A 13406-nucleotide genomic window follows, 5' to 3' on the forward strand; every position below is an offset into this window, starting at 1 on the left:
CTGAGGTGGAGGGCACTAAAATATTGATGGTTTACCACTACACACATTTATACTGTATTGTTCTGTTTTCAAAAGAGAACTTATCACTAATAAAGGTCGATTTGCTAACAATGTGCCCTGTTACCGGTTGATTTTGTTTGAGGTGTACAAGTATTGACTTTCCATCAAACTATATGTGCGTAAGATTCAAGATATAAAGTCGTTGCTATAATATAGTTGAATGACAAAGTTGAAATCCCAATGATTTGTATTTAAACCAGTTAATCAAATGTTAGGGAGCATGAAAAAGTTTCATTCCTCTTGTAAAAATATGGCGAGCTTTAAAGTTTGGGAATGCCAGGAATAAGACTAAATAATTTAAATTGTTGACTATAAATTAAAAAAATTAACTTTTTACGCAAGCAAACGTTTATTACAACAATCAATTTAGCTGTTCAATTACAAGTTCACACTAGTCAATATATCGCATACCTTGCGGTTGCTGGTTGCTAGAGGTGGGGATTTCCCCTGGCTGAGATGACGGATATTCTTGTGCGCCCTCTGCTGGTCCGCTTGAAGGTCCTTTGGTGCCACCTGGTGTGGAGGGAACTAAAAGCAGAAAATAATGGAAAGGAAATATCGTCAGTGGTTCAGTAAGATTTCTGTACTATACATCACTAATTACCACAAAAACTGCTGGGTCTGGTGAGGAACTGACAAGTTTAATCAAAACAGGCCGCAACTAAACAATCGGTAACGCGTTTTACGACAACAGGATTGGGATAACTACAAGTTTCTGCCATGTAACCGATTAAGTTTGTATCAGTCGTCAGTAAAAAATATTGACTTTCTATGGTACTAATGTGCATAGGAATTCCAGATATTAAAACGCTACAAATACAGTTAAGCGTTGGCTGCTTGCAAAACAGCGAAAATGTTAACATTTACTGACAACTTGATGTGTGTTTCAAAACCGCAGGGAGCGTGAAAATGTTTTACATTTTAACCAGTTTTCGAAGCAAACGTTTTTTACTAAACAATTGCCAGCAATGCATACCTATGTTTGCTGTATTAGTTCAACTACTAGCTCCAATGTGTCAATATATCTCATACCTGTTTTTTGCTGTCTGCTAGAGGTGAGGATTTCCCCTTGTTGAGATGACGGACACTCTTGTGCGCCTCTCTTGTGCGCTGGTCCGCTTGAACGTCCTTCGGTGCCACCTGGTGTGGAGGGCACTGAAAACAGAAAATAATAAATGAGTAATATTAGCAGTGGTTTAGGACGATTTTTGTACTAATGAATCATTAATTGCCACAACACCTACTGGGTCTGGTGTGGATGTGACAGATATAATAAAAGACCGCAATTAAACAACCAGTAACGCGTTTAATGACAACAAGATAAGGATAACTACAAGTTCCTACGGATCAAAGTATCTTATACACGGGTCCTTTTTTAGGAAAATGCAGCCTGGTCCGCTTTGCCTACGATTAATTTGTGAAAAGCAAATCTAAACTTAATATCTGTTGGTTTGTTAATTTACCATGAAAACTTCTGGACCGGGTTGCAAAATACTGAAGAGAAACGCGTCGACCTTCGCTGACTACGGGTTGCTCGTCTAAATCCATTTGATTCAAAGTCGTCAAAACTTGAGAAAGTAGCTTGGTGGTTTTCTGTTTGTCTAAATACGTTTTCAATTCTTCTTTTATTTCAGTCATTGTGGGACGTTTTGTGGGATCTTGATCCCAGCATCGCTTCATCAGTAGTTGGAGTTGCTCTGCGATTTCTCTGTCTTCACCGACCAAAGTTTGCATCCAATCCTGTATGTCCTGACAGTCTGGTCTTTTTCCTTTCTTGATTAGTTTCAATAACTCCTTTCGCTCTTCTTCTGCCAGACGTGGATAAGGTGCTTTACGGGTCAAGACCCAATACAATAGCATACTGAAAGCATATACGTCATGCTGCTTCCTTGGTTTCGTTGTGGGGTCCTTCAGTTTTTCTGGCGCGGTGTAGTAAGGGGTGTATTGTGGCCTTTCTTTCTTGGTTCGTGCCAAAGGATTCACAGTTGCCGAAATACTATAAGTTGCCAGTTCGGAGGCCCCGAAATCAGCCAATCTACAGCTTAGTTCTTTGGTAAGCAAAACGTTTCCAGGTTTTAGGTCCTGATGAATTAAACGTTTGTCGGGCAAATTGTGACAGAAAGCCAATGCTGATGCTATTTCGTATAAAATGCGAAGGCGCACAGCAAGGCCCAATTCTTTGGATGTATCCATTAGTAGTGTTTCCAAATCTCCACCTTTGCAGTATTCCATCACAATTCCCATTGAGAAAGACCATTGGACGTAGCCGAAGATTCGAACGACATTTTCATGATCTGCTTTCAGCAAGTGTTCCATTTCTTCCTTGATCCTAAAGAATATTTTGAAAAACATGGGTGTGGTGTTTTATGTAAGTGGTAAATTTTACGACTTACATTTTCAGAGCAAGTGACCTTTTTTGCGTTCCACCAGCCACCTCAAATACTTTGATGGCCACTTCTTGCTTTAACCCTTTGTGGTATCCAAATATAACATCCCCGAAACCTCCTGAACCGGCCACAAAGTCATCAAGGTTACACGTGATGTCACCGCAGTCCAATTCTCGTAACTGTGACACAATAAGTTTGAATTTTTACCCCTTCATGGCCATCATATATTTTATTGAAGTCCAACCAAGTCATACAACTAACTCAATCAATTGAGATTCTCTTTGCTTTGTGCAACCGCTTTGCAAACGAAAGGTTTGAAATCCGTCCGGCTTTAGTAATCGCTGAGTAACTTACAACTGATTACAACTTGTTAGTTTTTTTGACTAGTTTCAGAGTGTCAAAAAAAGAAATCCCCTTTATAAGTCATTGGCATTGCCGAAAATGGAATACGATTGTGAACCCCTCTAAACCAGGGGTGCACAACCATGCGGCCGCGAAAACGAATTTATTCGGCCGTGAACATGTTTGTTAAAGTATGTGTTATGGAGGCCGTAAGTTGATTGCAACTCGTTTGCTAGACATTTAGCGTAAAAACTGGTCTGGATGCACTGTGTGGAAATTGAAATATATGTTACCAGCCCTGCTGCTACGCGTCAAACTTTGCGTGTGCCCATTATGCGCAAACAATTAAATAAACACGCAACGTAACAATATACAAGGTAATGCCAAAGGCAGTTAAGACATAATACCGACTCGTTCAGCTGTATCAATGGAAAAACGAGATAATCTGTACTTTCAGCCACCAGTCGATGGGATATTATAAGTTAAATCATACTACAGCTTTACATTAATACTATACAAACAAAAAACGTGAAGACATTTGGCGACCGTCGATAAAATAAGGACCTGTGCCGTCGCAGCAAAATGTTGTGCACCCCTGCATTAATCCCTTAGATTAACATTATCAGGCATTAGAAAAGCACAAAAGGGGGAAATAATAAAAATATTAAAAAAGAGTAGTGAAGTAATATTTGAAAACAAATGCTTTTATTTAAAATGCAGAAAATGTTTCGAAAGGACAAAAAAAACTGTTGAGGTATATTTTAGTTCAGCAAGCAAACAAACAAACAAAAGCAGCAATTATCAGATTTTGCTCACCTCTTTTGGCGAAGTCATATTTAAGAAAGTTTAAAAAAAATTCCTGCAATGAATGAATTTAACTGCAGAAGCTCTTGCTGCATAAAAACAAATGGATGCTTTTTATGTGTTCGCTGATAACCTGAGAGTGGAGAGTCCATAAATATGAAATTTAAAGATTATTTAGCACATATCATTATTTTTCTATTTTTGCTATAAAATATTATCCTTATTGTGTAGCATAGCATAGCATGTAATTTTTATGATACTCTCATTCATTTATGATACAATTTATCGCACATATACAGGTTTCAATGGGGGCCAAATAATGTATCGCACCAGTAAAAAAAATTACCCTGGGGCCCTGCTGTCAGCCATACATTTATCTTGACACTGCCTGAAATAAATTTCTGCATCTCCACATCCTTTCTATTGCAACACACTTAAAGTTTCTCTGGTGAAAAAATTTCAAATAGCAAACAAATTCTGATGACCAAAACGTTTTCCTATTCAATTTTTATCCGTACTAAATTGCAACTACATGTGACTGTCTAATTCAAGTCTGCATTACAACTCATATAAATGAAAGGCTACTTATTTTCAGCACTCGCAAAAGAGAAAAGGTGCTTTTACACTTACGTACCGAGACCGCCGCGTTTAGTAGTCACCAGACCGTACATGGGTGGGGGCTGAAGTTTAAGCCAAAAAACGCCTCTTCGAAAACTGCGATTGTGTTTGCGTTGAAACTTGATTTTGTTTCATGGTTTGTGAAATGCCGTTGTGAAGCCACTATGCTTTGCTTTAAAAATAATAAGTTTATCGGTGGAAATACCATTGTTGAGCCAAAGGTTAAAAATTATTGTGGATACAAAAAAACAGCTTTAGTCGAGTCTCGCCAACAATAAGGCTGGCGGGTCGAGGTAGAACGACACTTATGCGTGACGGGTAACCAACGCAGGCGCACCATTATCGTCTCACAACGATTGAAAGTGTTTGTATCAATCTGTGTGATTCTGAAGTTATTGTGTTCGCTTGGTGCTGGCTGATCGTCACCACAACCCTTGAATTTCAAACTTTTGTTCATCGGTGATTCTTAACCACTAATAGTCACTTCGTTCTACATATTGTCATTTTTCACTCATTATTTGATAATAATTGTCCACAATAACAATAACATTTTGTTGCCAAGCAACATACCGATAAGCATGCAAATCATTTTCGCAAAGCATGTCTAACGCAGCTGCCACGTGACTACTACGCTTCTTCACAAACCTTCATGAATAAAATTGCAATTTTAAATTTAGAATGTTCCACGTTTCTAAAAATCCTCGTTAACTGTAATCAGTTTCTTTAGCAATCACATGATATAGTAAGTTACCCGCTGAGCACAAATGATAGTTTAGAAACTATGTCTGTCAACAACACTACATGTATTCTGGGCCTTATATCCATGAAAATTTTCGACATTGGAAGTTTGGGCTATCTATAGTGCATGGGTCTAGTGGACTCACCAATCTTATTTGAAACACGACCTCACGCAGCACAAACTATTGCTTAACAAATAGTAACCGTTGATGTTTCAGATACAAATATTTCACTGGCATCATCACATTTGTCGCCTCCACTACTTCATTGAGCTCTTAACCTAATTTTCATTACTTGCGTTTGTATGATTTCTTGCATCTTTTCTATGTCCCACCTATCATTTATGCTGTTGTCTTAGACCAGACGTTTAAAATGCAGCACACGTCAATGCTTTTGAATTGTGATGCACGTGACCCACCAAGAGATGAATTAAGCAATGTGACTTAAGGCAAAAGCTTTTCATATGACTTTAAGAACAAGATAACAACAACGGTATATATTATATAGTGGTAAACTGCATAGAAGAAATCCGGTAGGTGGTGCATCAGAGTTATAATTTGTCACTTTGTGCTCGGTACATTCGGCGAGAAAAAATGTATTTTCAAACTCGATTACGAGAGCGTGGGATAGCGGACTGATTTTTGGGTAACTCTAACGTAGTTTCTTATTCTATGGCTGTTCTTTCGAAAACATGCTGTCATTGAGATACCGTCATTTAAAATCCAGTAGACTTGACAAACTTATCAAAAACACAACCTTATGTAGCATTATGCTTAACAAATAGTAACTGTTCTGTCAGACATAAATATTTCACCGACATCATCACATTTATCGTCTCCACCACTTCATTGACCTTTTTATACATTCGTTTCTGTGGTAGCCAACACTTGCCCAGACAAAAGACTTAAAATGTCAAGCTAGGGAAAGGACAAGCTTTTTTAAAAGTATTGCCGCTCGTCACAAAGTCCTTTAGTAAAAAAAACATTTTGTAAATAACAAAATCCAATGCACAAAACACTTCAAATTCAAGTCTGCTCTACTTCTACTGCGTAAGTGCAGTCGCCTAAATAAAGAATGGACCGACAACACGACTCGTATGAATGAATGCGACTTACGTGCAGCAGCTGTACAGAGGAACGGTCTTTTTCACGTACGTACCGAGACCGCTGCGTTTTTGGTCGTCACCAGACCGTACAAGGGTATAGGGACTGAAGGCACAACATTTCCGCTTACATAAACGACGAACCTGCTAAAAACAAGAATAATTGTTGTTGCGTAAAAACTTAGTCTTGGATCAAACTGAACAACAAAAACATGAAAAGTGCGGTTTCTCAAACTTCATGGCTGTATGTTGACCTAAGGAAGTTCCTCAATGATAAGTATAAGCGTTTCAATATCCGACATACATTTAATTGCAAGACGCGTTTGAACTGAAAAGTTGCACATTTCCAAGCTTATTTCAGAATGAGAACCGTAGCATTTACCAACTTTGCCACTTTCTCTATTTAAACTCTGCCACGTAACGTATCTGCAGCATACAAAGCAGCGTTTCCGATATTATAGGGTAGTAAATCAAAGACAGAAATCCACCGACAAATTAGTTGGTATAGAACTAAAGGCTAAAGATATGTGTGAATGCATAAATATAGCCTCTGCATTCGGTCGAGTCTCGCCACGTCACATAACCACAATAAAGCTAGTAGGTTGGGTAAAACGCCACTAAAGCATGACGGGTAACTTACGTAGGGGCTCAAGTATCACCACAACGATTAAAACGCGGCTGTTCACAAGGCGCAAGTGTTTGTATCAGTCTCAGTGATTCTGATGTTGGTGTTTGCTGTGTGCTGCCTGCCGCAAACACAACTCAAAAGCTGTTGCCAATCGGTGATTTTTATACTCTAACCTTAATTATTCGTTCTACGGATTATAGTCTGTATCATTGTTTTTGCATGTTGGTAGTTTTTGTGGTTATAATGTGGACCGACAACACGACTCGTATGAATGCATGCGACTTTTTTACTACAGCTGGAAGAAAAAAAAGATATTTTTCACAAACTCGCCTAAACCGCCCCGATCTTAGTTGCGTGAGACCGTACAAGGAAAGGGCTAAATGTAAAACGTTTTCCGGCTGAAAGAAACGAAAAACCTGCTCGAAAACAAGATCAATTGTTGTTGCGTTGAAACTTGGCCTTGAGTCAAACCGAGCAACTTAAATATGGAAAGTGTGGTTTGTGAAACTTCATGGCTGTATGTTGGGCTTTAAGGAAGTTCCTCAATGATAAGTATAAACGTTGCAATATCCAACATACATTGGTTATAAAAGAGACAAATATTATGTCCGAGTATAGACGTCACCACACCAATAAACATGACAGCACGTTTAATCCATCTTGGATGCGTTGATAATACACTTAGGTCTAAGCTGGTCAGCTGGGTTTGTGTGGTTAATATTGCCAAACACACGACGAAATTGTTCAAATACCAAACGCCTTCAGAATGATATTTATATCTGCAAAGCATATTCCATCATCAGAACGGCAGCATTAACCACGGAAAGTACCTCAAGCACACAAAGCAACGTTTCCAAAATTTTGGGGCAACGTGTAAGTCGAAAACAAAAGTCTATCGGCAGATTTAAATGATACAGAACTAAAGGCTTAAGTTAGGCGCGGAGGCATAAATAGGCTTTTAGTCGAGTCTCGTCAGGTCGCTTTGCAGCAATAAAGCCGGTGGGTTGGGGTAAAATGCCACTGAGGCGTGACGGGAAACCAATGTCGTCTCACAACGATCGAAACTTGCCTAGACCGCCGCGTTCTTAGTTGTCACCAGACCGTACAAGGTTAGGGGCTGAAGACAAAACATTATTCCGGTAAAATAAACGACAAAAAGCACGAAAAACGAACACAACAAACGATTGTGGTTGCGTTGAAACTTGGCCTTGTGTCTTAAACTAAACGACTTAAATTTCGAATATGTAAGGAGTGATTTGTAAAACAACATTATGACAACACTATGTTGTGCTGCTGTGAAAATAGAAACTGTATTAGTGATGAAATCATGAGTTGCTTCAAATTATTTTTTAAACACGCGTTTAAACAAACATCTTATGTATTTCTTATTTTAGAGTGTGAACTGCAGCATTTACCAACTTTGCCACGTACGTTTATTAGGCTCTGCTACGTAAAGTGTCCCAAGCATGCAAAGCAACGTTTCTCATATAGGGCTAGCAAATAATTTTTGTTCAAAACTAAAGGTGAAAAATAGGTGTCTAGGCATAAATAAGCTTTCAGTCGAGGCTTGCCACGACACTTTGCAGCAATAAAGCTGGTTGGTTGGAGTAGAACGGCACTGAGGCGTGACAGGGAACCAACATTGGGGCTCAACTATGATCACAACGGTCGAAACGCATTTGTTTAATTGGCGCATTTGTATGTATGAATCTGAGTGATTCTGTGGTGCTGGCTGCTGCAAACACAACTCAACATTTGTGAATCGGTGATATTTATACCCAAACCTTAATTATTCGCTCTGCGGAAACACGCTCCACAGGTTATTTCTTTTTTGCATATTGCTAATCTTTCTGAGATATTGCTAATCTCCCTCGTGCTCAATTCCATATTTCAGCAAAGTGACACTACGTTTAACGGGTTAAACAAGAGGCGTATGAAAAAACTGTTGCATTGGGCCGCTACAACTACCACCTTTCAATTTAACGGACAGTACTATAAGCAGATCGACGGCATTGCGATGGGATCATCTATTGCACCTCTGCTACGAGATGTTTTTATGAACTATGTTGTCGACACCGCTTTAAAATCTACCACGACGGAAAACAACCCTGAGATTCTGTGTCGTTACGTGGATGACCTTTTCTTGGTTTTTCCTTCCAAAACTGCTCTTCATGGGTTTTATAAAACCATAAACTCGGTACATCCCAACATCACCTTCAGCAAAGAAGAAGAGCAAAGCGGCACCATTCACTTTCTCGACGTCATGGTGGAAAAAACAAGCAACGGAGTTAAAACCTGTACCTACCGGAAGCCAACCAACACTGGCCTTTACACCAAATGGGAAAGCTTCACACCTGCTCGTTATAGGCGGATTTAGTACTGTGTCTTCTAAACAGGGCCTTTAGAATTTAAGAAGGTCAAGAAAATGCTTGGAGCGAATGGATATCTCCACAACTTTGTGGACGGGTGTATTAAAGGGTTTCTGAACAAAAAACACCAATCGAAGGTATTAAACAACAGCTCCAACGAGGAGAGATATGTGGTTGCAAGACTTCCATTTCTCGGCCCAGTGTCTTACAACATTGCGCGTGAATTGGAGCATTTTGTTCGTCGAACCAGGGCCAACATCTGCTTACGCTTTATTCATGAAACTAACAAACTTTCACGGTATTTTCCAATAAAAGAGCTCCAGGAACATATCAAGAGAACTAACGTTGTTTAGCGGTTGGTTTGCAACTGCGGCGCTTCATATATTGGGGAAACGCGACGAAATCTGGCTGTAAGAATCAAAGAACATAGCATGGACCAAAAATCAGAAGTGTGTCGGCACATTTTGTCGAATTCGACACATAAAGTTAATTTTGCCGAGCCGGAGATTTTGGACGCAAACCAAGACCGCGTGAGACTGTTGTTTCTCGAATCGCTTTTTATTCAAAAGCATGACCCCGAGCTCAACATCGACACAGTTTCCATGCGTTGTGTCTGTTTAACACCTGACCCCTATCTCCAGTTCTTATCTGTTCGTCTACGCCACCGTTCTAAACGCCGGTTCTCTGTTATCGTCTGTGACGTCACTTTACACATCTGGCTTTTACCTTTTTTTCCTTAGTGCTTTATATACCGTGTTCTACAGCTTAATTGAAAACATGTACTGATGATGACAACAGAGATTGTTGAAACATCTGAACGATGTATTCTTTATATACCACCACCTTGGCAGTAATGTTTATGTTTAAATTACTTTTCAAGCCCGTGTATAGTGTTCCGCAACAAGTGTCAGGAAGAAAAAGAAAAATTCTACAGTCAGCAATGTAGAGAAATTGAGCTCCTGGAATGCAACAACCCACAGCGGATGCATGAAAAAGTTCGGCAAGTAATATGGCGGCAGAAAATCTTGAAGAGATGGCAGGAGTACCTAGGAGAACTGTTTGCTGATGACAGAAGACCACGCCCTAGTATTAACAAGACTGGTGGAATTGTGATACTTAAAGATGAAGTCGAACAAGCCATACAGAGTCTATCGAGGGGCAAAGCAACTGGCCCGGACGGGATCGCAATGGAAATGATCGAAGCTCTTGCCGATTTTGGAGTGAAAACGATAACAAACCTAGCCAATCGTATATACAATGAAGGTCATTTTCCAGTGGAGATGTGCAAACCTGTTTTCATCATTTTACAAAAGAAACCGAGTGCCACAAAATGCGAGGAACATAGAACCATCAGCCTCATGAGTCACCTCACGAAGCTTGTCCTTCGGATCCTACTTAACAGCATCCGAGGCAGAACGACTGGAGATGTCAGCGAAGAGCAGTACGGGTTCACTCCTGATAAGGGTACGCGGAACGCCATCTTCATTTTGAGGATGATAACGGAGCGAGCAATTGAAATGCAGCGTGATATATGTGCCTGTTTCATCGATTATGTGAAGGCATTTGATAAGGTCAGGCACGAACCATTGATCGAAATGCTGGAGACACTGGATATCGATGGGAAGGACATCGAATTGATCAAGAATCTTTACTGGGACCAGCAGGCAGCAGTGAGGATAGATGGTGCGCTGAGTGAGTATGTGAACATCGAACGCGGAGTGAGGCAAGGGTGTATCATGTTACCAGACCTGTTCTCCCTTTACACGGAAATGATAATGCGCCACATAAAGGAGCTGAAAGGTTTTATCATTGGCGGGGTAAATATCAATAACCTGAGATACGCCGATGACACTGCACTCATCGCCGACACAGAAGAGAAGTTGCAGAACATGATGAACGAGGAAAGTGAAATGAAAGGGCTTACCATCAATAAAAGAAAATCCTTCGTGATGGTTTTCACAAAGAAGCCTGTCACGCCGCCGTGCAACGTCAAAGTGAAAGGAGAGGTGCTAGAACAGGTCAGCCAATTCCAGTACTTGGGCAGCATGTTAACATCGACAGGAAAGTGCGACATTGGAATCGCAAAAACATGAAAAGTGTTTTCACTTCTCGCTCGATCAGCATTGCAACAAGACTTCGACTTTTGAAATGCTACGTGTGGTCGGTTCTTCTATATGGCTGTGAGTGTTGGACCATCAGCCAAACGTTGCAGAATCACCTGGAGGCAGCGGAAATGTGGTTTCTGCGAAAAATGTTACGAATAACCTGGACGCAGAAGGTGCGAAATGACGCGGTGCTGCAGCGGGCTGGAACAACAAGACAGTTGATGTGGTCCATCGTCACAAGACAGGTTCGATTTCTCGGCCACGTGCTTCGTAAGAAGCAATTGGAACATCTGGTGCTCAACGGGAAGGTGGAGGGGCGAAGAGATCGTGGTCGGCAGCGTATGAATTATCTAGGATGGCTGTCACGTGTCAGGGACAGATCGACGCTGGACATCACCTGGAAGTGTATGGAAAGACAAGAACATTTGATTGTCGCCGACGTCAGACTCTGACAGGGCACCTCTATTGATTGATTGTATAGTGTTCCTAAGTTTGATTTTAGTTTGGAGATCCAAGACAGGTTCAACGGTTTCTTTTCGTTTGTCTTCTTTGTAATATCTATTGTTAATTGCTGTTAATGTTAATTACATTATATTTCTGCATCACTGTCTGCCAACGATGAGTTTTGTGGCAAATGCTATTTCGTACTCGGATTTATCAAATATATACGTTGACCCTCAACCTTATGATTTATTGGATGTGGATGCAATTCTAGCTAGTTCTGCTGAGATGTCTTTAGAAGACCAGTTCACCTTAGACGAGTGTTTAAACAACCTAATTCACTTGTTTGCATGCACGTCTGCGTCAGTCGACTCCCGAAACAAGGAAGCTGTTTCCCCAGTCCGGATTTATAGCGACCTGGACGACGCAATTTCGCCTGATTGCGCAGAAGCCGGTCACGGCAAGGGAAGTATTATATCATCCAAGAAAGGTGCCTCAAACGGATTTATCAGTATCCTGCATATATTGGACATCGAGCATACGCGCCCGGCTGCAGTAAGCGACGAGTTCATACCGTCCCGAGCTGAAGATCTCTTCTCGGGAGAGCTCAATTCAGCTCAGTAAAAATACTGGGCTGAGCCCGAGAAACGCCAGCATCAAACCCGCGAGGCCTTTGGAAATATATTCGAAGCCAAGTGGAAGGAATTTTAACCGATTGGAATTATCGTTTACGCCAGCTTGGCCGTGTTTACGCCACCCGTGTCGTTTAGACACGCAGCGACCCGTATGGAAATCGCTACAACCGTTGCCCCAGTTACACGGTTGTTAGATTGTACCAGACGGTGTTTGCGTGGTTAATCAATCCTATCGTTTCACGTGAAAATATTGCGCACTACAAGCCGCATCAGATGTGAGCAATATTTATGATGTTTTAGCAGGGTTGACTACAAATATACAAATATGAGTCCTTTACGGGATGAGACCAACTTTATGCTACCAGTACCTTTCTACTTGTTTATGTTATTTCGTGGAAAGGGAAGTATATTGTGTATGCAAACCTAATGAAAGAACCAAGCAACTTTGAAAACACTAACAAATTCGAAATACATCCCTTCAGTTTAACTTCGTGACTTTACTTATTCCCTCATGGGATGTTTGCACTGGCAAAGAAGACCAAACGAAAGTATTACTTTTGCATGACCACAAAATAACTAAAAGCAATCAGGAAAAAAATCTTTTGTGGAAGTGTTATTAAGGTAAATATTTATGTTAACAGGTAATAAAAATTTCACGATTGCAGCCACAAGCCCACAACCCATCAAATAAAAACTATCATATTACCCAATCAAATGCTAATGCTTCAATGTTCAGTTATTCAATTATGATGTCACAAATAACCACTGTGTGAATGTGATGTCATATTTAAAGTGCAGACAAAGTGCGTGCGAATGTCTTTGGCATTTTCCAGTTTAATCTATCCCACATTTTTCTTGCATTTTCATCAACAGCTATTCTGTTTACTTTGTATGTTTTCAGCTGTGTTGTTTTGTTTGATTTGATTACTTGTGTGTTGTTTTAAACCTGATTCTTAAAATTTTGAAAAATGTAAACTATTTTTTTGCAGGATGTTACAACATGAAAAAATGCAAAGATGTTATGTAACTGTGCAAGGAGTTTGATTAGCTGATCCATTTCCAGACAAAATCTTGATGTCGTTTTCATGCTTTACAAGTTTCTGCCTAAACATATAAGGTTTGAATTGTCCACATCCCACATATTGCAATCAATATTCCTCGGTAAAAATGACTTTTG

At 40.2% G+C, this 13406-nt stretch overlaps 2 protein-coding genes across 2 annotated transcripts; one reads left to right on the forward strand and one right to left on the reverse strand.

Annotated features, from left to right (window-relative positions):
- Positions 1-471: 471 nt before the first annotated feature.
- On the reverse strand, positions 472-2645 carry LOC145207256 (receptor-interacting serine/threonine-protein kinase 1-like; the record flags this gene model as incomplete). Its single annotated transcript, XM_080078666.1, has 4 exons — positions 2454-2645; positions 1524-2389; positions 1093-1215; positions 472-588 (listed from the first exon to the last, which is right to left on the reverse strand). Coding segments are annotated over exons 1-4 (1108 nt in total), but the record flags the coding sequence as incomplete, so codon positions are not given.
- Positions 2646-8612: 5967 nt separating this feature from the next.
- LOC145207254 (uncharacterized) lies at positions 8613-9056 on the forward strand. Its single transcript, XM_080078664.1, has one exon. It carries the CDS (start codon positions 8613-8615, stop codon positions 9054-9056), a length of 444 nt encoding a protein of 147 aa, XP_079934790.1.
- The last annotated feature ends 4350 nt before the right edge of the window (positions 9057-13406 follow it).

Source organism: Phallusia mammillata, unplaced genomic scaffold (assembly GCF_965637545.1).
Source record: "Phallusia mammillata unplaced genomic scaffold, kaPhaMamm4.hap1.1 HAP1_SCAFFOLD_108, whole genome shotgun sequence".
Classification (NCBI taxonomy): domain Eukaryota; kingdom Metazoa; phylum Chordata; class Ascidiacea; order Phlebobranchia; family Ascidiidae; genus Phallusia; species Phallusia mammillata.